Consider the following 25,437-nt stretch of genomic DNA (forward strand, 5'->3'; position numbering starts at 1 on the left):
ATCCAGAAAGGAATCATCCCATCCTTGGCTTCCCGACCACCAAGCAACCCCTTCCAGTCGCTCTGCGCAGACCACAGCAGCTCTCCAAATGTGAGGGGTGCACCTGCGGCGAGATACAGGTAATGTCAGGTTCAGGTACCGCGCCTTTTGGCCGAGGTTCCCCCACCCAGCACCCACCAGCGCACACCTCTCGAACTCCCCGCTTCCTCGGCCGCCGCCTTCACCCCGACTTCGTGCGACGGTCGCCACTACAACTCCCGCCTGGGCCACCTGCAAACCCGAGAGCGCCGAGTGGGCGCGCGGGCTGCGCGCGGGCAGGCGCCCGGAGCTCTGGGCATGCTCAGTCGCGCGGGCAGGGCTCCGGGCGCGAGCAGGGCTCCCGCTGCACCACATTCGCCGGCTGCCAAGGGGAGCCGCAGGGCGCTCGCAGACTCGGCGAGCGCTGCCCGCACAAGACCCTACCGCCGCGCCCCGCGCCGCCACCCCGAGCCATGGCTTCTCTCGGCCACCCAGCCACCTTTGGCCGGGCCACCCATGTCGTGGTACGGGCGCTGCCCGAGTCCCTCGCCCAACAGGCGCTGAGGCGCACCAAGGGCGACGAGGTGGATTTCGCCCGCGCTGAGCGGCAGCACCAGCTCTACGTGGGCGTGCTGGGCAGTAAACTGGGGCTGCAGGTGGTGCAGCTGCCCGCCGACGAGAGCCTCCCAGACTGCGTGTTCGTGGAGGACGTGGCCGTGGTGTGCGAGGAGACGGCCCTGATCACCCGCCCCGGGGCGCCGAGCCGGAGGAAGGAGGTAACTGCCCGCCCGGAGAAGCGAGGGGTGCGGCCCGGGATGCTCGCCCGGCCCTTACCTACCGAGCGCGACCGACTTGCCGGGGAAATCGCGGAACTGGCCCCCGGGCTAGTTCAGAACTTCCCATTTAGGGGAGAGGGTGTGTGTGCGAAAGAGAAGTTCATTGTTCACGCCTCCCGGCTGCCGGCGCAGCTTGAATGCCTTGGAGAGGACCCGACTGAGTGTGGTCGTGCAGACTCGGGCAGGTGGGTGGGGTGGGGAATCCATCTCACAGCATTTTTATTTGTAAAGATTAAAAAGCAGTAAAGACAGTGCAACTCTGCCCGTTTCCCAGGGAGCTGGGGGCAGGGAGAGGTGCCTTTCCAGGCGGGCGGGTGGAGGCTGGGCGAAGGGCTCTGAGGGCGGGGTGGTGACCCTGAACCCACAAGTCCTGCCAAGAGCTGGGATCAGGGCTGTCCAGACGAAGGAACGGGATGTCGGTTCCCATAGATCTACGGCGTCCCAAGTTACTTTTCAGTGGTGGAGAGAGTCCCGCAGAAAGGGACTAACAAGTGAATGAATGTAAGACTGGCTTGCTGAGCTGTGGTGTCTGGGTTGGAAAAGCTATATTCAGTGTAGGGTGTTGGGTGTGTGTATGTGTGTGTATGTTTAATTGGAAATGGTTTCACAAATTCCATAATTTTTATTCTCTCTACTTTAAAACTCATAGTAATTAGAGCTTTTTGTGTTCTCAAAGGATGGTGACTACTTTAAAATATTGCAGTTTGTGAAAATGGCAGTGATTGCTTTAAACACAAGGTAGGTTAGTGGGGAGAGACAAATAGAGTGAGATTGGATTTTTAAATGCCATCTGGCCTGGGATTCTTCTCATTGCCTGCTAAGAGCTGGGGCTCAAGACTCTCGGTTGCTATTGGCATCAAGTGGCATTGCAAGAAGCTGCTAGTTTCTTTCTTATATGGAGGGTTAGGGATTGTTTTCCCCCCTATTTTGTCTTTATTTGATTCACGTTGGAAATGTCTCACAGAGCTCATAGTTAAAAATGTGCTTATTCTCCACCTGCTTCCCTACGCAAGTGGATGATAGAACTTTGCTTGATCTGAGAGAAAAAGCATATTTGGTTTATTTCTCACTGAGATTATCAGCTTTTTTTTTCTTCCCCACCCCGCCTTAGCAGAAAACCAAGAGTAACAGGTCGCATTCTCTTAGCTCTTTTATCTCTTTTGCCATGCCTCTCCATCTTTGAGTCTGTGAGATGACCTGCTCCGTTTTAAACTGATAAGCACGTAACCACATTTGAACACTTTCTGATGTGTCCTAGGCCATATGGCAAAACTGTGGTTTGTTTAAAAGAGTAAGGTAGATTTTAAAAACCCTTTCAAAATGGTACTCATTTGTTGAGGCTGGTCCAATTTCCTGTTAAGAGACTGTGAATATATTTAATCATCTATTTCATTTTATTCCTATAATAAAACCTTTCAAATTTTGGCCTTCCTGATGCTAAAGTGGGTAGTGATCTGTCTCCCCATCAGATTTTGAGGCATACATTTAAAAAAGACCTCACTCTTGTATCTTGTACGTGGCCCACTGCCAGAGGCCACATAGTGTAATAGCTTGAACATCAGACTGTAAGTGTAATAGATTGAACATCAGACTGTAAGAACATCAGACTGAATGTAATCCTGTGACCTTGGGGACTATCTCTTGCCTCAGTTTTCTCACCTGTAAAGTGGACATAATCATACCTATTTCATAGAATTTTGGTAATAAATTTGTTAATCCATCTGAAATATAGACGGCAGGACATTTCATGAAGTGTTTTTATTCACTTCCCAGTGGGTCATGGAAGATTTGCTCCTTGAGCAATAAGAAGTCTACTGTACACTGATGCAGTTATAGTGACATTTCCCCATCCCAGGGTGAAGGGGAGTTGTCTTCATGCCTCAGGTTCCATCCTAATCTGCTCCGTAGCACTGCCTCCCAGGTTGAGTTTTCTGCTGGTGTGTGGTCCCTCCCCACATCACCTTTGCCATTGCCTCTGATCAGATCCCCAGGGTAACAGACCTTCCAATCAGAGAAAGGAATTCAGGCAGTCATGTTGGGTGGGGTGCTTCAGAGATTTCTTTGAAATCTCTCATAGTTTGCTGCCTACATTGAAATTAATAAATGCTTGCTGAGTGAATGAACAAATGAATTAATAAAATACTAGTTAGCTTCCCAGGTGGCTCAGTGTTTAAAAATCCACCTGCCAAGCAAGAGACATGGTTTGATCCCTGGGTCAGGAAGATCTCCTTGAGAAAGAACATGCAAGCCACTCCAGAATTATCGCCTGGAAAATTCCACGGACAGAGGACCCTACAGGAGGCTACAGTCCATGGAGTCACAAAAGAGTTGGACATGACTTAGCGACTAAACAGCTAACAGCTCAACAATTAGCTAATATCAGTAAGCTGATAATAATTATTTTAAGGCCCTCTTGAATTATTATATATAAATATTTCATGTAACACTAATCTCCCTAACTGAAATTACACAACAGCCAATGCATTATTTTAAAATTATTAACACTATTCAAAAAAAAATTATTAACACTGATCTCCTTGTTTCCTGTCTCTTACTACTCATTCCATTTTCCGCCAAGTTGGTCTTTCTAAAACTCAAATTTGATCCTGTTCCTCTTCTGGTTAAAATTCTAGAAGGGCCTCCACTGAGCTTGATAAACCCATTGAGCTGGGCTCTGCTTGCCTTTTCAGGTTTAGCTGCATCTCTGACCCCACCCCACATGCCTCTCAACCCTTGGCTCAAGCCAGGTTCTTTTTCTGACTCACTATACTATTGCTTTTATGGGCATACATTTCTCCTTCACCCAGGACACTCTTCCTCCTTCCTCTCCTGCATTTTATCTGGCTTTTCCTACTCATGCGTCAGTTCTCAGCTTACTGTTACCATTAATATTATTAGCTAATTGTTACTGGGTGCTTGCCATTTGCCAGACATTGTGCTGGATTTATGACATGCATTTCAATGAATGTTCACATCAACTCTTTGAGCTCATTGTTATCATTATTTGTGTTTAAAAGTTGATGACACTGAGTCTGGGTGAGATTAAATAAATTGCCCAGGGCAAACCACTTCAGTATTCTTGCCTTGAGAACCCCATGAACAGTTTGAAAAGGCAAAAAGATAGGATACTGAAAGATTAACTCCCCAGGTCAGTAGGTGCACAATATGCTACTGGAGATCAGTGGAGCAATAACTCCAGAAAGAATGAAGGGATGGAGCCAAAGCAAAAACAACACCCAGTTCTGGATGGGACTGCTGATAGAAGCAAGATTTGATGCTGTAAAGAGCAATATTGCACAGGAACCTGGAATGTTAGGTCCATGAATCAAGGCAAATTGGAAGTGATCAAACCGGAGATGGCAAGAGTGAACATCGACATTCTAGGAATCAGCGAACTAAGATGGACTGGAATGGGTAAATTTAACTCAGATGACCATTATATCTATTGCTGTGGGCAGTAATCCCTTATAAGAAATGAAGTAGCCATCATAGTCAAGAAAAGAGTCTAAAATGCAGTAGTTGGATGCAATCTCAAAAACGACAGAATGATCTCTGTTTGTTTCGAAGGTGAACCATTCAATATCACGGTAATCCAAGTCTATGCCCCGACCAGTAATGCTGGAGAAGCTGAAATTGAACAGTTCTATGAAGACCTACAAGATCTCTTAGAACTAACATCCAAAAAAAGATGTCCTTTTCATTATAGGGAACTGGAATGCAAAAGTAGGAAGTCAAGAAACTCCTGGAGTAACAGGCAAATTTGGCCTTGGAGTACAGAATGAAGCAGGGCAAAGGCTAATAGACTTTTGCCAAGAGAACGCACTGGTCATAGCAAACATCCTCTTCCAACAACATAAGAGAAGACTCTATGCATGGACATCACCAATGGTCAACACCGAAATCAGACTGATTATATTCTTTGCAGCCAAAGATGGAGAAGCTCTATACAGTCATCAAAAACAAGACCGGGAGCTGACTGTGGCTCAGATCATGAACTCCTTATTGCCAAATTCAGACTTAAATTGAAGAAAGTAGGGAAAACCACTAGACCATTCAGATATGACCTAAATCAAATCCCTTATGACTATACAGTGGAAATGAGAAATAGCTTTAAGGGACTAGATCTGATAGATAGAGTGCCTGATGAACTATGGAATGAGGTTCGTGACATTGTACAGGAGACAGGAATCAAGACCATCCCCAAGAAAAAGAAATGCAAAAAAGTAAAATGGCTGTCTGGGGAGGCCTTACAAATAGCTGTGAAAAGAAGGGAAGTGAAAAGCAAAGGAGAAAAGGAAATATATTCCCATTTGAATGCAGAGTTCCAAAGAATAGCAAGGAGAGATAAGAAAGCCTTCCTCAGCAATCAATGCAAAGAAATAGAGGAAAACAATAGAATGGGAAAGACTAGAGATCTCTTCAAGAAAATTAGAGATACCAAGGGAACATTTCATGCAAAGATGGGCTCAATAAAGGACAGAAATGATAGGGACCTAACAGAAGCAGAAGATATGAAGAAGAGGTGGCAAGAATACACAGAAGAACTGTACAATAAAGATCTTCATGACCCAGATCATCACGATGATGTGATCACTCACCTAGAGCCTGGAATGTGAAGTTAAGTGGACCTTAGAAAGTGTCACTATGAACAAAGCTAGTGGAGGTGATGGAATTCCAATTGAGCTATTTCAAATCCTGAAAGATGATGCAGTGAAAGTGCTGCACTCAATATGCCAGCAAATTTGGGAAACTCAGCAGTGGCCACAGGACTGGAAAAGGTCAGTTTTCATTCCAATCCCAAAGAAAGGCAATGCCAAAGAATGTTCAAACTACCGCACAATTGCACTCATCTCACACACTAGTAAAGTGATGCTTAAAATTCTCCAAGCCAGGCTTCAGCAATTCGTGAACCATGAACTTCCAGATGTTCAAGCTGGTTTTAGAAATGGCAGAGGAACCAGAGATCAAATTGCAAACATCTGCTGTATCATCAGAAAAGCAAGAGAGTTCCAGAAAACCATCTATTTCTGCTTTATTGACTATGTCAAAGCCTTTGACCATGTGGATCACAATAAACTGTGGAAGATTCTGAAAGAGACGGGAATACCAGACCACCTGACCTGCCTCTTAAGAAACCTATATTCAGGTCAGGAAGCAACAGTTAGAACTGGAAATGGAACAACAGACTGGTTCCAAATAGGAAAAGGAGTATGTCAAGGCTGTATATTGTCACCCTGCTTATTTAACTTATATGCAGAGTGAATCATGAGAAATGCTGGGCTGGAAGAAGCACAAGCTGGAATGAAGACTGCCAGGAGAAATATCAATAACCTCGGATATGGAGATGACACCACCCTTATGGCAGAAAATGATGAACTAAAGAGCCTCTTGATGAAAGTGAAAGAACAGAGTGGAAAAGTTGGCTTAAAGCTCAACATTCAGAAAACTAAGATCATGGCATCCGGTCCTATCACTTCATAGCAAATAGATGGGGAAACAGTGGCTGACTTTATCTTTGGGGGCTCCAAAATCGCTGCAGATGGTGATTATAGCCATGAAATTAAAAGACACTTACTCTTTGGAAGGAAAGTTATGACCAACCTAGATAGCATATTCAAAAGCAGAGACATTACTTTGCCAACAAAGGTCCGTCTAGTCAAGGCTATGGTTTTTCCAGTGGTCATGTATGGATGTGAGAGTTGGACTGCGAAGAAAGCTGAGTGCTGAAGAATTGATGCTTTTGAACTGTGGTGTTGGAGAAGACTCTTGAGAGTCCCTTGGACTGCAAGGAGATCCAACCAGTCCATTCTAAAGGAGATCAGTCCTGGGTATTCTTTGGAAGGACTGATGCTAAAGCTGAAACTCCAATACTTTGGCCACCTCATGCGAAGAGTTGACTCATTGGAAAAGACTCTGATGCTGGGAGGAATTGGGGGCAGGAGGAGAAGGGGACAACAGAGGATGAGATGGCTGGATGACATCATCGACTCGATGGACATGAGTTTGGGTGAACTCCGGGAGTTGGTGATGGACAGGGAGGCCTGGCGTGCTGCAGTTCATGGGGTCGCAAAGAGTTGGACATGACTGAGCGACTGAACTGAACTGAACTGAAAGGTCTAGTTCCAAGTGTTGTGATGTTGATCTCACTTTCTCAAGCATAGGATTGGTTCTCCTTTTATGAACACCTCTGTATGCCCTGTTATATTTATTGTAACATATGATAATTGTCTGTGTATCTTTCTGTAGCCCCCCCACTATTATGAAAGCTGTGAGGCAAGAATCATATCTGCATTGTTCAACATGTTATCCCCTGGACCTTGTATATGTGGCAAATATTTTGTTGAAAAAAAAAAATGTGTCTATGATTTTAAGTCAACCTTTGTTCTCCCTCATTATGGCATATTTGGTGTTTTTTAAACATTTCCAGTCAGTAGAGTCCCAAAAGTTTCATTGCAACTCTGGGTGATTTGTAACTGTTTTTCTCTTCCTCTCTCTTTTAATGCCTTTGTCTCTTGTTGTTGTTTTGTTTTTATTAAAATGCTGAGAAGTTTCTTTTTAATCAAAACATCATGTTATATTTAATGACTTTTCTTCCTTGGAAAAAAGGACTGAGAACCAAACTCAAGAAAGTAACCCTTCTGTGCACACTCAGCATTTGCCCTAAAGGGGCCTCCAAAGATTAGTAAAACACAGACCATGTCTGCAGCAAGCGTAAGTTTTAGTGAAGAAAACTGTATGTAGAGAAAATCAGCAAATAATATTACTTGTCTTATAACTCCATGTCTTCAGGAATATGAATGCCTTCATATGTTGAATACTTTGAAGACAAATAAATTAGCCTTGAAAAGCTAGTCATATTTTAAATGAATCCAGATTACATTTCAGAGGGGGAAAAGGTCGATTATAAATATCAAAAGTTGAGTAAACAAATATCTAAATGCTGAAATAAAGCAAGTGACAGGGTGTGATGACTGGATTTTTTTAAAAATAAAAATCTCTATTATACTTGCCTGTAGTACCAAATTCAAAAGGCACAAAAGGAAACATAGTAAAGGTAAGTCTTTCCCCCTCACCTGACCCTTGTACCTTACCACCCACTTCTCTTCCTGAGGCAAATACTAATGCCATTTTCTGTAAATTTTTTTCCAGAAGGTTTTTAGTACTTAGTAAATGATTAACTGACAAAATTTATTCAAGGAAAATTGTGAAATATATCCTTTGCCCTTTCAGCCCTCTCTCAGAGCCATTTTATATTTTCCCAGGTACTAAGTATTAATATATAAAGTATTCTGTCTAGGAAAAAAGCCAAGCAAACTCATTCTCACAAAGTAATAATGGCTTTAGTTATCCCTACGTAGAGCCTTTGCATTGTTGGGGACCTCTTTAGGAAGAAGGCAATGCTTCAGTTCAGTTCAGTTCAGTTCAGTTGCTCAGTCGTGTCCAACTCTTTGTGACCCCATGAATTGCAGCGCACCAGGCCTCCCTGTCCATCACCAACTCCCGGAGTTTACTTAAACTCATGTCCACCGAGTCGGTAATGCCATCCAGCCATCTCATCCTCTGTTGTCCCCTTCTTCTCCTGCCCCAATTCCTCCCAGCATCAGGGTCTTTTCTAATGAGTCAACTCTTCACATGAGGTGGCCAAAGTATTGGAGTTTCAGCTTTAGCATCAGTCCTTCCAAAGAACACCCAGGGCTGATCTCCTTTAGAATGGACTGGTTGGATCTCCTTGCAGTCCAAGGGACTCTCAAGAGTCTTCTCCAACACCACCGTTCAAAAGCATCAATTCTTCAGCACTCAGCTTTCTTCACAGTCCAACTCTCACATCCATACATGACCACTGGAAAAACCATAGCCTTGACTAGACGTACCTTTGTTGGCAAAGTAATGTCTCTGCTTTTGAATATGCTATCTAGGTTGGTCATAACTTTCCTTCCAAGGAGTAAGCGTCTTTTAATTTCATGGCTGCAGTCACCATCTGCAGTGATTTTGGAGCCCCCCAAAATAAAGTCTGACACTTTCCACTGTTTCCCCATCTATTCAGCACAAGGTAATAAATCTCCAATGTAGAAATAGACATGAAGGCCAGGGGTGGGGGGTGGGGGTGGAGTCAGGGGTGGTGGACAGGAAGGTGTAAATGGAAAAGGTAAGCAATACATATTTGCATGGTAATTTCTGTTCTATTAGGGCAGTTAGCTATTTGCATCTACATATTTTGGTCCTGGGAGAAGGCAATGGCAACCCACTCCAGTACTCTTGCCTGGAAAATCCCAGGGACGGAGGAGCCTGGTAGGCTGCAGTCCATGGAGTCGCTAGGAGTCGGACACGACATAACGAATTCACTTTCACTTTTCACTTTGATGCATTGGAGAAGGAAATGGCAGCCCACTCCAGTATTCTTGCCTGGAGAATCCCAGGGACGGGAGAGCCTGGTGGGCTGCCGTCTATGGGGTCCACAGAGTTGGACACAACTGAAGCGACTTAGCAGCAGCAGCATTTTGGTCCTGGCTTCTTATTTGGTTAGGAAAAAGCATAATTATATTATTTCCAAAGGCAAGGTGAGCATTAAGATCGTGTCTAATAACCAACCAAGTTGTGTGTGTGTGTGTGTGAATAATAAAAGGATAATGTTATTATTTTTGTTGTTTAGTTACTAAGTCATGTCTGACTCTTTGCAACCCCATAGTCTGTAGCTCACCAGGCTCCTCTGTCTGTGGGATTTCCCAGGACAGGGTACCGGAGTGGGTTGCTATTTCCTTCTCCAGGGATTCTTCCCCACCCAAGGATCAAACCTGTGTCTCCTGCAGTGGGAGGCAGATTCTTTACCACTGAGCCAACAGGGAAGCCTCAGAATTATTTTTAATATTAGCTCTATTTAAAAGATAAGGGGACTGAGTCTTGGGTAACCAAGGTTACATAACTGATCCAAAGTCACACACAGCTAATTAGTGGCAGAATTGAACTTCTCATGAAAGTATGATCATTTTTGCTTGAAGGGCTTGTTGCCAGTTGTTGAGTTTAATGGATCATTAAATCAATATAAAACTGCTACCTGAGTTTCATTTTATACACTAACGATGTACAATATAACTTGGACATTAACTAAGTGAATCATTTTACCTCCCTCCCTTCTAAAAAACTAAGTTTTTTTTTCATTTTAGTTAAAAAAAAATAATTCATTTACATGAAATCCCCAAATTGCCTGGGCACAGTTCATGAATAATTGTGCCTTATTTACCAGCAGACTGCTTGATTGCTTTTTGAAATGCACACATTTCCTCAAACTTCTGTTTAACTTCAGGTGAGAAAACTGCCCTAAGCCATAATTAGAAATTACCCAGACTCTTACCAAGCTGGAAAGTGAATGAACTAGAGGCGCCTCACATGGCAGCAGATTAACGGTTCTTGATAAATTGTCACCTCAAACTGGTTAGAACAACTGCTGCCTTTCAGGGTGTTTCTTTTCAGACTCTTTTACGTGGCCTTGGCAATAAGCTTTTGGAAATTGAACTGTTTCTTGGAAACTTGGATGCATCTAATAATGTAATCTACTCCCCTGCAGTTGATCTTGAAAGCCTTGAAAAGAAAAAATGTAATGATGAGTAGGGAGTGACTTCTATTAGATACTATTAGCTGAAAATGAGCTTTCTGCAGAGATCCTTAGAATCATAAAACTAAGAAGGCAGGGATGGATCCCTTATAATTCAGATATGCTGTGAAATTGCTTTTGCATGTTTTTGAATTCTTACCGAGCTCAGATTTCTTCAAAATTAGGTATCTAGTTCATTAATGTAAACCACAACACAGAAAAATCTACTTAAGACTTTTGAACAGATTTACCTTCTATTATCTTTGCATCATAAATAAATGATTCATGAAACTCAATCTAAATTTGGAGATGTGTGTTTAGAAAATGAGTGATGGTTATTATTTACTTGACAGCATTTGCTGTTAAAATCTGTAACCACATCAGAAAGCCCAGCTTCCTGACTGGAGATCTGGACACTTGGTAGAGTTCATTCTCCTAATCAAGAGGTACCGTAATTGAAGGTAAAATCACTGAAATCTTAGTGAGAAAAGGTTTCATTTACACCTTATAGGACTGCAGTGCATTGTTTACCCCATGAAGTAGATGAATCTTTATATACTGTAGCGAAATCCCTGATGTTCCATCAGAATGCTCCCCTGACCTTTGAAGTTGGCTTTCACTGCTTTCCCTACACTGATATTAGGCATTAAATCTGTCAGAGTCCTCAGGCACATTTCATAAACAGGCACTTCTCATCCAAATGGACAGAGTAATCTCAAACAACAAATCCCCTTTTAAAACGTGTGCATGTAACACCATCCTAGTTTACTTTGTCATCATCAAACAATGTAATAATGTACATTGTCTTCCTAAAACTGAGCGCTGATGAAGGGGTAGAATCACATAGAAAGAATAGATCACTGGACTGTAGGTTCATCGTGTTTGTATGACCAGAGAAATGAGCACAGCAGACCATGAAGACAGAAGTACGAATTAGTACAGGGTGGGTTTAATTTTGCCCAACAAATCAATGGGGACAAACCTGAATTAGTTTAACATAGCAAATTAAAGGGAATACAACTTTTAGCCTGCTTTCATAGCTAGATGGGCTTATGGTATAAGTTGTCGTTCTGATAGAGATGAGTAAGTACATCAATATTTTGCTTGACTTGAATATGTGTAAGTAAATCTTTGACTTCATTAAAAATGTGTTTGCCTTGAGTTCTCTGTCCTTATTTTGTTTAAGAAATATTTAAGTTTTCCATGGAAAACTTTCAGAAGTTTTCTTCAGAAACAGACTCACAGACTTAAAGAACAAACTTATGTTTACCAGGAAGAGTCAGGGGAAGGGATAGTTAGGGAGTTTGAGATAAACACAGACACACTGCTATATTTAAAATGGATAAAATGCTTCTAAATGGCACAGAGAACTCTGTTCAATGTTATCTGGCAGCCTGGATGGAAGGGAAGACTAGGGGAGAATGGATACTATATGTATGAGTCACTCTGCTGAGCATCTGAAGCTATCTCAACATTGTTAAGTGGCTATACTCCAGTGTAAAAAAAAAAGTTAAAAAAATAAATATTGAAATTTTGTTATTTATTTATAGCAGTAATGATGGGTGCCATGATTGTGTTAAAAATGATTGTGATTTTGAAGCTGAAGGCATAATAGTTGGATCACTCGTGTATGTTTGTGCATTCAACAACTGTCTACTGCACACCAGACTCAGTGTTTGATGCTGTGAAGATGTAGGTTAATTAGATACCACTGTTGCCTACAAGGACCTCACAGTCCAGCTAGGGAGGCAGAGCAGTGGCAGACACTTGGAGAAGAGGGTTTTATGGCAGAGCTCCGTCTGGTGCTAAGGAACGTCCAGGAGGTGGGTCTGACCCATACCAGGGCTTCTTAGACGTGATTACTGAGTTAGCAGCAACCAGAGGAAGGCAGAGAGAGGCAGTCTTCAGAGACAGCACTATGGGATAGGATGAGGGTGATGGCACCGTGAAAATTAGTTTCACGAATGTTGAAAAGGATGCAGGATTGAGAAAAGCCTGCCTGTGCCCCCTCAGATCTAAAATTTTGATTCCCAGTTCTAAGTTCACCAGGAGAACTACTCTTTAATCATGTTTCCTGTTTGGGGCCCAGAGAGATTTGGCTGTCTGACACACTGCATTTCTAACTTGTACTCCCATCTTTTCTTCTGCCTTGTTCTCCATCAGGGTCTGGCATTCCTTCCAGGATTCCTGAATAGCACAGTTTGGGAACTATATAGTCTTACTGACTAAAGTCCACTCCAAATCTGAGATTCATTTCTTGAGGTTGCTAGAATGTCATTTGGCTAAGTTGTGCTTTTTCCCCTTTGGCCCACAATTCGCACATCAGGATGTGTAAAGCAGACCTGGCATCTGCCACATATAGGTATATAATATTACCCGTGTCAATGGCAGGTAAGAGAGAACGCTTTCCTCTTTGCTGTTGAAATGTGTTTTTATTCACAAATCTTTCCATCTTGGCAGTAGACACCATTGAATCTCACACTAATATAAATCAAGTGTACCCAAAACTGAGCATGCATTTATAATCATAGGTTGAATTCTGTAGAAGCTACAGACAACAGCAGAGTCAGAACACAACACTGTCCTAGGTGTTGGGGCACGCTGGTTTTGATTTTTGTAGTGATAATAAGATCTAATATTCTTTCCAGCTCGGAGATGCTACACTTTCCTTTTGGAACTCAGAGTGTATTAGGGTGGAAAGTAGAGGGTGGAGAAGGGATGGGGGATGGGGAGATTATAATAATTTATATTTGTGAGATGGGATTGGGGTTTGATGAATAAACATATTGGATTTCTTTCAACTGAAAACATTAAACTTGTTCTACTCAATTAACCAATCATTTAAACTCATGCCTTGCTAATGATAACCCATTAAGAGATGAAGTTGAGATGAAGTTGAATTTTCTAACTCTATGTCAAAATCTCTGCTTATCCCACTTTTTATATGGCACGTTTGATAAGAAATGTTTCCCACAGAAAACTTCAAATAAAAGCCGCTGAAAGATCATAAGATTCCTAGAAATCATTCCACATGATTTCTCTCATCACACATCACTGTCATCTGTGTCTACCAGCTGATGTTTCTGTGGTGAATGTGAATCAGTGGCTCCCAAAAAATGGAGAGAATTGGACACAAGGTATGTCCTATGAGGTGTGTTTTCTCTTATAACTAAAAGTCTTGACTTGCCCATAGCACTTCTTTCTTATAAACCCCCCATGCATATGTACTAATTTCCATTTGGTGGTGAAATTTGAGTTTCATTTTCCAGATTTTACCTTTTGTCTTCCAAAAAATGCATACAGTTATTTTTCTAAGTAAACACCAAAAAAGCAAGATAGATGTAGCCCTTCTATAATAAGCTGTGTAAAAATTAAGACTGTTGACATAAGTAAGATATTGACATAATTTTTTTTAACTTGGAAATATGCTTGTGATAAACTTAGACATTTTTAGCCTGAAATGATTCCAAAAAATTGAAGTTAGTTAAATAACCTTGGTGCAGTTACAAGATAAAAATAGAAGAAAAATACATCTATTTTAATCTTAATTTTTTTTCATCAAAAGGGAACTTCCATTTTACAGGGAAAGAGAATAACTATAGCTTGACTTCACTCATATTTATCATATAGATGTATTTTCCAATTCAAGAGTTTTATGTGGAGAAGTTTAGCTCTTTATTTTGAGGCACTCGAACCATTTTTGCTCTTGCTTTCATATTCTCCTGTGTGCCATCTTAGTCCTTTATCAAGGGTCCTGGCTTTCTGGACCCCCTTTCTCCAAAAAATGCACTGTTGGGAGAGGGAGTGACCAAAATGTAAAAGGGCACTGAATTCTTCACTTTTCCCTGTCACTCTGTTACTAAGCATCTCTAAAGCTGTAGCCTTCCCTTAGTCTCCAAGCTTCCCCAAGCTCCTCCAAATATATAAGCAGTTTAACTCTGAACAGAGCACAGCTTCAAGACAAGGCTCTTAGTACAGTGTGTTGTGTGTCTTCAAATTGCTGCTATCCATCTACTATCATGGGGTCATGAAATCAATTTAGTGGGTCATGTCCAGCTCTTTTATTTTTCTTATAATAGAATCAGTAGAAAATGTCAGAGTACATGGCAACCTAGGGTCAATATTTTTTCATGAAACCTTTCACTTTATACATTCGTGTTCATGTGTATATTAATTAGGAACATAAAATATGTTTCTTACTCTGAGTCATGCTAAGAAAAAAAGTATAAAATAACCCACTATATCACCTTTCAACCAGATTGTACCACTCAGCCTTTTATAGAAATTCTAGAGGGTCATGTCTTTTGGTCTCTGGGTTCTGGGAATCATGGCCAGAATCCCAAATGCTTCTCTATACATATCGAAGCACACTGATTTCCACTTGCTTGGGTTGAATCCTTACCGGGACGGTGTCCTGGCTGTTTGTATTCCTGTCCATCCAACATCAACAACAGAAATCATAATCAGGGAACATAAGGAGGAAGAAGACTGTTTACTTGACTCTTTGCTGGGAGCTGATTCTACCTCCCCTTCTTTGATGACATTCTAAACCAGGGATAGTTACAATGACTAAGACGAGAAAGAATAGCTCCCATCTGAACTTGCATCTTTTTCACTTTGGGAGAGTTGATTAGCAGGCAGCATACTAGTCCCTCGCTTTAGGAGAGGTTGTGCTCCTGCATCTTCCCGCCTGCAGCACCCAGGTGGAAGCTGAGATCTTCGTGGACCCCAGGAGACCTCAGGGTCCAGGGTCAGGATTTGGCTGTGGGTACTCTTGGAAAGAAAACTGAAACTCAGAACAGCGTTTTTGTTGTTGTTGTTGTTCAAAGAGCCCCAGAATGTGCTAAAACAGTCATAATGTTAGTTCAAATCATTCTCAGACCACTGCCGAAAGGCCTACAGGGACCTTGAAAATCACTGCTTTCACCATTTTTTCCCACTTCTGCCATACTAAATGGGTAGAAATCCAGCTTTTATGAAAGAATGCCCAGAGGAAATTTAGTTTTCTTCCCCAAGTAATTCATTTCAGCAGTATTTGTTGTTGACGGTGTCCACTAAATAGGAGACGCTTTGACCAATGTATAGGTTGTGGTTCATTCTGAGAAAGTGCATTTGACTGGTGAGTAATGAGTTAGTCTGTAACTACAGGGAAAAATGTGTCAGGTTTTTTTTTTCTCGTGGTAACCCCCTTTTCACAGCTGAGCAGCCTAGTACTCAGAGTGAAGTGTGCTCCCTCACACATGCTCTTTTGTCCCCTCCACCCCATCCCCGAAAAGGAATGCTTTGAATATTTTGCTAAGAGACACTAATCATAGAGGCAAACAGTTTGTGGCTGTGACTGGAGAAATGGTGTTTGTAGGGAAAGGGCTTAGAATTGTACGTCTTGGAACTATAATTACATGAAGAAAAATGGATAGTGTGATTGTCGTGTTCATGTCTGCATTTTTCTTTGTGAGCACTCAACTGGATAACTGAAGCCTCTGAGTGGTTTGAAAGAAACTGAGGATTAATATTGCTGCTAAACTGGACCCCAGAGAGAAGCTTCTTGGTGAGGGGGAGGAATGATAGGGATTTAAGTTACAACATTTTCTGGAAAGTAAAGGCAGAAAAATATACAAGATACAGCCTACTGGCCTCAGCTGGCTAAGGGCTCAATTATGATTCGATACACGTTGCCTGAATGAAACACATTCCCTCGCCTGCCCTGAAGTCAGCCTAATGACTGGAAATTCCAAAAATGTAACAGCTACTGTCCCTTGGCCTGTTTAAAACACACACACACACACACACAGCCCCACACTCATTCTGAATCAGGTTTGGATAAATTAACACATTCTGAGTCAGGTTTGGATAAAATCAGTTTTCTAACAATGCCTTCTCTGTAAATAATACTTCGTAGTAATGTGGGGCATCAAAAATGATTAGAGGAAAGGACTTCTATGGTGGACCAATGGTTAAGAATCTGCCTACCAATGCAGGGGACACGGGTTTGATCCCTGGGATCTGGGAGGATCCCACATGCCAAGAGGCAACTAAACCGGTGGGTCACAACTACTGAGCCCATGCTCCTGAGCCCATGCTCTGCAACAAGAAAAGCCACCTCAATGAGAAGCCCACACACTGCTCGCCACAACTAGAGTCCCCCGGTTGGCCACTACTAGAGAAAGCCCATGCATAGCAACAAAGACCCAGTGCAGCCAAAAATAAATAAGTAAACATATAAATAAATAATACTTTTTTTATTTTTATTTTTTTTAGAAAAAAGACCATTCAATTCCCTTTAGAAAAAAAAATGATTAGAGGGAATCTTGAGTCACTTTTGGAGAAGGAAATGGCAACCCACTCCAGTATTCATGCCTGGAAAATCCCATGGATTGAGGAGCCTGATGGGCTACAATCCATGGGGTCGCAAAGAGTCGGACACGACTGAGCGACTTCTGTGTTCTGTGTGTGTGAGTCACTTTATTTTGGTGAATCACTAGCCAGGAGAAATATTTTTTTAATTCTACTTTTTCACTGGGCTTTTCCAAGTCCATGATCACCTTCTTTCCTCTTGGTTTTACTGTTTTCTGGAACTGTCAACAGAAGAGAAAGAGCTTATGCAGTTCCTGGACCTTTCCTACCCTTCTCTAGTTGGGGAGTTTCTGTAACACCATGGATTTGTTCTCATTTCCTGGACCTTGATAGTGATGTCAAATTACAAGTCTCAACTCATAACGGCATCATAAAGTCAACTTAGTGTATCATTACCCTCTTTGTTTTTTGCAATGAAGTAGAATTAATATTTCTGATAGAAATATCAGAGTGTGCGCATAACACAGGCAGGTATTGTTTCATGTAACTTTTGTCTTCTTTTCTCACACGTGCACATATGCATGTTCCTTTGTGTGTTGTGGATTCCAGTGTAAAGTGTATTTCTTACTGTGGATCATTGTCATTGAAATCTACTTATCTAGGACACCAACATGAAAAAGATACTATCATTCTAGTTTTTGTTGACATTCTTCACTGTTTGTAGCAACTATAGAGTTTTGGCCTGTCAAAGGCAATTGGCTCATTGAGCAAATGGGCAGCTTGGTCTCAGGCACTCCTTTTATTACCTAATCGGAAGGTAAGGCCACTCATCTAAATGTAGCAGAGTACGTGAGATGGAGAGGAAGAGAAGAAAAGCAAACATTGGAAATATGGTGAAAAAATAGTTCTAAAGTCTTGGGCTTCTGTCAGTGAATAAGCATTTTTAGATATCAAGGACTCCCTCACATAAATGCTATAGAGTGTTTCTATACATTTAAACGTGATATGTTCATTTGTAAACCAAAGTATGATGGTGTGCTATTATAGCCTAGGATGGCAGGTATTCAGAAAACACCCCTCTTATTGAAGGGGCCACATTAGAGCCCTGTGCATTTGCATGTTTTCTTGACACCCACCTCATTTCTGCTGATCCTACTGCTCCTTGTTCCCCACTGATCTGCACAACTGCACCTTTAGCTTGCCCCACTCTCCAAATCCATTATCACTTGAGGTGCCTACTTGTAGGTATATCAGTCATCTTCATCCCAGCATGATCACCTGGCACACGGAGCCTGGCATGTAGAGACACATGCATTAAAACTGACTCAAGAGGCAGACCACCTCCTGTGACATTCCTTGAGCTGTGCCTTCTCCTTTCCCAGTGCCTTGAGGGGTGGAAGAGGACAGCTATGGATTCAAATTGTGGTTCCATTGCTTATTAGCTGTGTGGCCTTGAGCAAGTTGAGCCTTCAGTTTCATCATCTATAAAAACTGGTGTAGTTTTGATCACACTATAAGTTTGTTATGTTGATTTGATCTGTTTACATGTTAAAGTGCCTAGCAGTACCATGCAGGAGGAGTTCTATCAGTGATTGATCAGTCCCTTTCCTTTCTGTGGTTGCCTGCCTTCCATCTTTCTAGAGAGCAGTCATTCAAGCCCCTATGGATTGAGGCTGCACTTATGTCTTACTACTTTCTCTCCCTGGAAACTGGAGACCTCTGTCCCTTTGACTGTGGCCTTGCTACCTGGGGCCTACCCAGACATTGAGACTGTGCCTGGAGTTGGGATTCAGAGCTCTTGTATTTTGGTCCCCAGTGCTGAATCTGCCTGAAATCTGCTAGGAGGTTGGGAAAGTAACATTAGAAACATCTCTTGAGCTTGAACCTCAGTTGTGGCTGGGCCAGTCCACTAAAGCTTGTGCTACCAAAAAGGCAGGTATGATGGCAACCCACTCCAGTATTCTTGCCTGAAAATGCCATGGACAGAGGAGGCTGGTGGACTCCTGTCCATGGGGTCGCAAAGAGTTGGACACAACTTAGTGACTAAACAACAGTATGGGACCTGGCCTTTTTTCTGCCTCACTTTGGAGTGAGTCGTCATTTTCAACTGAAACAAAAATAATATTCTTTGTATAAGTCCTCTTCATCCTTCTGATCTTCTGAATGAGTATTTCAAGAATCTCTGCCGTTAAGCTTGCCATTTGAACTGGTTGCATATGGGTGTTTAGATTTGAATTCACATTTCCTTTTTTTTTTTTTGGATGTGGACCTCTCTTTTTTTTTTTTTCTTTTAAAGCAGTCCCATCTCTTTATTTTTCCTTTTCATAGCATTGTCCTTTTTTTTTTTTTTTACATTTTTATTTATTTATTTATTTTTTGGCTGTTGGGTCTTCGTTGCTGCTGGGGCTTTTCTTAGTTGTGGCAAGTGGGGGTTACTCCCTAGCTGTGGGACATGGGCTTCCCATTGCAGTGGCTTCTCTTGTGCAGCACGGGGCTCTAGGACACGAGGGTTTCAGTAGCTGTGGCTCACAGGCTCTAGAGCACAGGCTCAATGGTTGTGGCACATGGGCGTTGTTGCTCTGAAGCATGTGAGATCCTCCCAGATCAGGGATTGAATCCGTGTCTCCTGCATTGGCAGGTGGATTCCTTACCACTGAACCACTTGGGAAACCTGTGGAAGTAGACTGTTTTTAAAGTCTTTTTCAACTTGTTTACAATATTCCTTCTATTATATGTTTTTATTTTTGCATTAAGGCATGTGAGATCTTAGCTTCCCAACCAGGGATCAAACCCACACCCCCTCCATTGGAAGACGAAGTCATAATTACTGAACTGCCAGGGAAGTTCCTGAATTCACATTTCTAACATCTTTATACATTTAATATCTTTTCCATTTTTAAGAACTTCTAAAATTCTTACATTGCAAGGTGAAATTCCACCTGGAGTTGAGTTTTGGTTCCTCTTTGCAGTTACGTCATCTTGGGCAATTCACAACTTTCAATTTCCAGTAAAATATCTTTTTGCTGCTGCCCAAGGTTGTTGAAGATTGAAGTGTGCTGAACATTGTGATGGCCTTGACATATGTGATTCCACTGGTAACATTGTTATGATGAGGGATAGAGTGTACATAATGGTAGTGAAAGTGAAAGTTGCTCAGTCGTGTCTGACTCTTTGCGACCCCAAGGACTATACAGTCCATGGAATTCTCCAGGCCAGAATACTGGAGTGGGTAGCCTTTCCCTTCTCCAGGGGGTCTTCCCAACTCAGGGATCGAACCCAGGTCTCCTGCATTGCAGGCAGATTCTTTACCAGCTGAGCCACAAGGGAAGCCCAAGAATACTGGAGTGGGTAGCCTATCCCTTCTCCAGAGGATCTTTCCAAACCAGGAATCAAACCAGGGTCTCCTGCGTTGCAGATGGATTCTTTACCAACTAAACTATCAGGGAATGGTAGTAGTAACATTATTATTTAGGAACTAGAGATGACTAGCTTGTTCTTGATGATGTCTCTGACTGAATAGATTTGACCTATGTCACTGTGACCACGATGCTCTGACAACCCTTTGGGAGAGGTCTTGATAAAAAGAGGCTACCCTTAGAAAGCTCCAGGCAACTTAAAGATCTACTCGTTAGCAAGGTAAACTTGGGCACATAAGTATAGTTTTATATATATATATATAGTTATATATATAGTTATATATATAAGTAAAGTAAATATAGTTTGGGTATAGTTTGTCATCTGTAAGGTGTAACATGGCTTTTGTTTGTTCAACAAGCAATTACTATTAAGTGCCTGCTATATATAAAACAGATAAAGTGAATAAATATGAAACCTACCCTGATGGAACCTGCAGTCTAAATGGGGAGAAAAACATAAAATAAATAATCACAAATATATGTGTACCTATAAACAGTGGTAAGCACCTACTGTATAGCACAGGAAACTATATTCAATATCTTGTAACAGCCTATAATGGAAAAGAATCTGAAAAAGAACTTATATATATATATGTATATATATATACACGTATAACTGAATCACTTTGCTGTACACGTGAAACATTGTAAATCAACTATACTGCAATCAAGATAATAAAAAATAAATTTTAAATTAAAATGTTTTCCAAAAACTGGAAAAAGGTAAAGGATGACTTTCCTCATAAGGTTATAAAAAGTTCATAAGAGACCTCAGCTGAAAAGGGCCTGAATATTATTTCTTAGAATACCTCTTATTAAATGGTAGGCAATAAATGTTTGTTGATCAAATGATAAATAACTGGCTGAATATGGTATTACCAGAGACCCTTCCCCAGGCAGTAAAGTGGTAGGTTGGTATTAAGCAGGACCTAGACTAGAAGTCTTCAAACCTCTCTGCTTAAAAGCTGTGCAGCTGGGGGCTAGAGGACAACTGCTGTGGACGCAGGACTCCTCCCTGTAAACTGGGGTTATGCTGCTGTCAGTAACCCTCTGTTGTGCTGAAATTTAAATGAAATGAGTGAAAACACTCTGAAAGGATCATGGCTGTAGGTATTAGGTAGTGGCTACCTCTGAACTCTAACTCCAGAACCTGGGGTCATAGCCTGCCTGACCTGGAGATGGGTCCCTGGTCCCATAGTCTTCTGCAGAAGCCTTAGGACCAACTCTCTGGATCCCAGTCTGCCTGAGACAGCAGAATCTACAATAGTGGCATGGAGGGTATCTGGCTTTTTGCCCCATATTAGAAGACGCTTGCTTCTTGGAAGGAAGGCTGTGACAAACCTAGACAGCATATTAAAAAGCAGAGACATGTCTTTGCTGACAAAGGCCCATCTAGTCGAAGCTATGGTTTTTCCAGTAGTCATGTATGGATGTGAGAGCCAGACCATAAAGAAGGCTGAACCCTGAAGAATTTATGCTTTCAAATTGTGATGCTGGAGCAGACTCTCCAGAATCCCTTGGATAGCAAGGAGATCAAACCAGTCAATCCTAAAGAAAATCAACCCTGAATACTCATTGGAAGGACTGATACTGAAGCTGAAGCTCTAATACTTTGGCTATCTGATGCAAAGAGCTGACAACTCATTGGAAAAAAACCCTGATGATGGGAAAGGTCAAAGGCAAAAAGGAGAAGAGGACAGCAGAGGATGAGATGGTTGGGTAGCATCACTGATGCAATGGACATGAACTTGGGCAAACTCCAGAAGATGGTGAGGGACAGATAGGCCTGGTGTGCTATAGTCCATGGGGTCACAAAGAGACATAACTTAGTGAGACTCTGTTGATACAACTAGCACAGGCACAGGTTTGATGCTACCAGGTGGTGGCACCCCATCCATTAGTGAGGATCAAGAAGAATGAGAGACAAAGGCTTCCTTTCTGAAGACAAGTTTCAACTCAGCATCTGCCCATCCTTCTATCCTTCATCTATGAGACTAGCCCAAAAACTTGCCCCACCTAGCAGAATCACAGATAAGCTGGCCATTGTCTCCAGCCACGCATTTAGTCTGGGCTTGATATTTGTTGGCAGAGTTCCTCACCAAATAATTAAGCAGCCCTTGGAGAACTTTGCCCTTAACTTGTATGTGCAAGAGGCATGCTTAGTAAGAGTCTGAACAGGGATCCTGGGAATGGTCCAGCTCAAGGAAGGACCCCCCCTGGCTCTTTGGGATAACAAACAAGGGTTAATTCCATCTGTTCACCCACAGACTTGTTCAGTCCTCCCAGAGCTGATTTGAAGGGGAAAATATGTGAAAAATATGTGAAAGATAGGGACACAGATTATCACTATTCTGGAAATAATTGTTACCCTAACTCTGTGTGTCTCAGTTGGTAACACAGACCCCAGGTCAACAATACAATAATACAAGGTTCAGTACAAGTGAACTACAACTTGCTGAATTCCTCTGCACCTACATTTTGATTGAGGGAACAGGGAGGCACATAGAAGTATGCCCAGACATTGTTCTCCCTGTATTTTAGAGGAGGGAGGGTAGGATGACATGCTTGGCTTTGGGTCTCAGAATCTCTTAACCCCATAACTAAGATACTGAACTTTTGCTTGAATAAACTCTTGGCTCCTTACCCTCCCTGCCTCTTCAGTCTTGCTCTTGGGACCACTGCTACCCATGCCAATGCTCCTGTTTGTACAGCTCTTGATTTTATTCTTCTGGATATCCCCTCTCCCTTCTGTAGAGGACTAGAGTCCTGCCCCTGTAATCCAGCCCCCTAGGGACCTGCCTCTGACCCGTTCTGACTCGTGGACCCTGTGGTCTGTCTATCTCTAACCCATCACACGTCCTCATACCTCTCAACCTTATCTCCCACTGGTTCCTGCCACCATCTTTCCAGAGATTCCACCCACCTGCCTGAACTTTCACTACCAAACATGTCTCTCCGTGTGACAGGTCTAGTTTTCAGGTTCATAGACTCCTTCCAGTGTGACCCACCTTCTCTCAGTTAATCCTTTCACAATAAACAACAGCAATTGTGAGTCAGAAATTTAAGTCTATCATTCTTACCAGCTGTCTTGGACCTGTTCCAAGCTCTTGGAGCAGTCTTGCTATTAGCGGAGATTTAAGGACCCTTTGGTCAGTAGGTTAATGGGTCAGCCTCATCATTTCTGCTGTTGGCCTTCTCTGTCATGACCTTTGCTCATTTCATATGCTGAGGTTATGCCCTGGTTTCAGATATAACTGATTTATATCTTGACCCCTTTTGCTGATTTTCTGCCTGGATCCCTCACTAAAGACTGCAAGACTGAACTCTAGCTCTTGTGTGAGAGAATCCTTGAAACATGCCAAGACCTTAGGTACGACGTTGTTCCAGCCTTCAGGGCAAACACCAGCCTGCTTTATGCTGGGGTGAGCCCATCAACCCGATCCCTTTTGCTGGAGCCTCTGGTCCCACTATGATTCTTCTTCTTTCTGCCTGGAGTTGGAACTATCCCTGGTCGCTGGTCTTGCCCTGGTGGACCATTTTGCTGACTGGACATCAGATCCAATACATGCTTGTATGTCTTAAAGTATTTATTAGGTGCATTTTAAGAAGTTTGGGCTTTCCGGGTGGCACTCTTGGTAAAGAACCACCTGCCAATGCAGGATACATAAGAGACAGATTCGATTCCTGGGTTAGAAATATCCCCTGGAGGAGGGCATGGCAACCCTCCAGTATCCTTGCCTGGAGAATCCCATGGACAGTAGAGCCTGGTGGGCTACAGTTCATAGGGTTGCAAAGAGTCAGACATGACTGAAGTGACTAAGCACTCATGAAGAATTTTGGAGTAAGATAACTTCCCTAAGTTAGCATATATTTAATTTTTCTTTTCCCTCCTCACCTCCTATAGTAATTAGTTATCAATTAAATGCCACTTTTCTGGCTCAGTTTAATAAGTAAATTTATTCTTTGAATTATTGCTAAAGTAGCTTTAGTACAATTTAGTTAACAGGCATTTTCTGGTAGAAAAGTAATGTTAACTGTATTTCATTGAACAGATTAAAATGTGATTATCTCAATTGTCAAAAATGTTTTCATAGATTTCCTGTGTTTTGTAGTGTTGTTTCTTTTTTGGAGAAGAAGAATTACTCACATTATTGTAATTCCATATAGTGCAAAGCTAGAACAAAGGAAGTGATGCAAATCCTTGAACAGAAAGGTCATTTGAGTCACTGGAGTGTCCTGAACCATAGCGGGAACTTAAAGCTGCTATTGATACCCAGCACATTTCTTCAGATTCTGACACCACTCATTTATGTAGATGTTTTTCATGTGAATTTTGCGCTGAAGGAAAGCAATAGAGAGGCATTTACTTGTAAACAAAGATGGGTGATGGGAAGAGGGGAAGGAAACCTTTGTAGAAAGTAAACCAGCTTCTCAGGATCTTGCACTCTTAAAAGTTCCTGCCATTCTTTATCTTTTAGAACAGAAGTGCTTGAGAGAATTAAAGAACAGAATTAGCAGTGATGAAAACATGAATTCTGACTGGTGATCCAGAATCACAACTTGAAACTAATAGACCTTGATGTTCTCACCAGAAATGGTGATGAAGATGCCAACTCCTGATCATAATTGGCTGGTATTTACTGTTGAGCACACAGCACTGTACAAGGCCTCCATGGCTTTCTTGGGTTAATTAGAATAAGTGATGAACGCAGAGGCACAGCTGGCTTGTTTGGATAATTGAATGTGAAGGAAGAGGATAGTTTCAGAGAGGAGAGATCTTTCCTGTGTTTTCATTGAGGATTAGCCTGTGGATGAGGAAATTCAGAGAGTAAAGGCCACTGTAACTTTTGGTTAACATTTTGCATAATTCAGACTGACTAATCTTACAGTTTCTGGTAACTCAATTTGAATCTTTGGTAAGTTTTAGAACTTGATGGGGAGTTATCAAATGTATCTCCCGGCTAAAACTAGCAATCAGTTACTGGGTCAATGATTTTTGCATTGTATTCTGGTTGTTTTAGGGCTTTTGCAAACAACAGAGACCTATCCATGGCTACTGCAAGAAACAGGAGGAGGAAAATTGGTGCGTTGTACTTACTCAAATTGAAACCACAAAATCACTTAGAACAGGGAGTCACTCTTTTCCCTCAAGCTCACTCTTGTCTCTGTGGATCTACTTCATTTCCCTGTGGTTCAGCATTTACCTCATATCAATCAGACTAAGCAGTTTCTCAATTTTAAATTTCCACATGGGGATTCTCATACTAATTTTTTGAGCCAGGCA

At 42.0% G+C, this 25,437-nt stretch overlaps 1 protein-coding gene across 1 annotated transcript in view; it reads left to right on the forward strand.

Annotated features, from left to right (window-relative positions):
* The first annotated feature begins 356 nt into the window (after positions 1-356).
* Positions 357-25,437, forward strand: part of DDAH1 (dimethylarginine dimethylaminohydrolase 1) — a 157,706-nt gene continuing 132,625 nt past the window's right edge. The window contains exon 1 of the mRNA XM_005888439.2: positions 357-794. Within this exon, the coding sequence (XP_005888501.1) occupies positions 492-794 (303 nt within the window). The 5' untranslated portion in view covers positions 357-491. The remainder of the gene's footprint in view (positions 795-25,437) is intronic.

The sequence above is a fragment of the Bos mutus genome, chromosome 3 (genome assembly GCF_027580195.1).
Source record: "Bos mutus isolate GX-2022 chromosome 3, NWIPB_WYAK_1.1, whole genome shotgun sequence".
NCBI lineage: Eukaryota > Metazoa > Chordata > Mammalia > Artiodactyla > Bovidae > Bos > Bos mutus.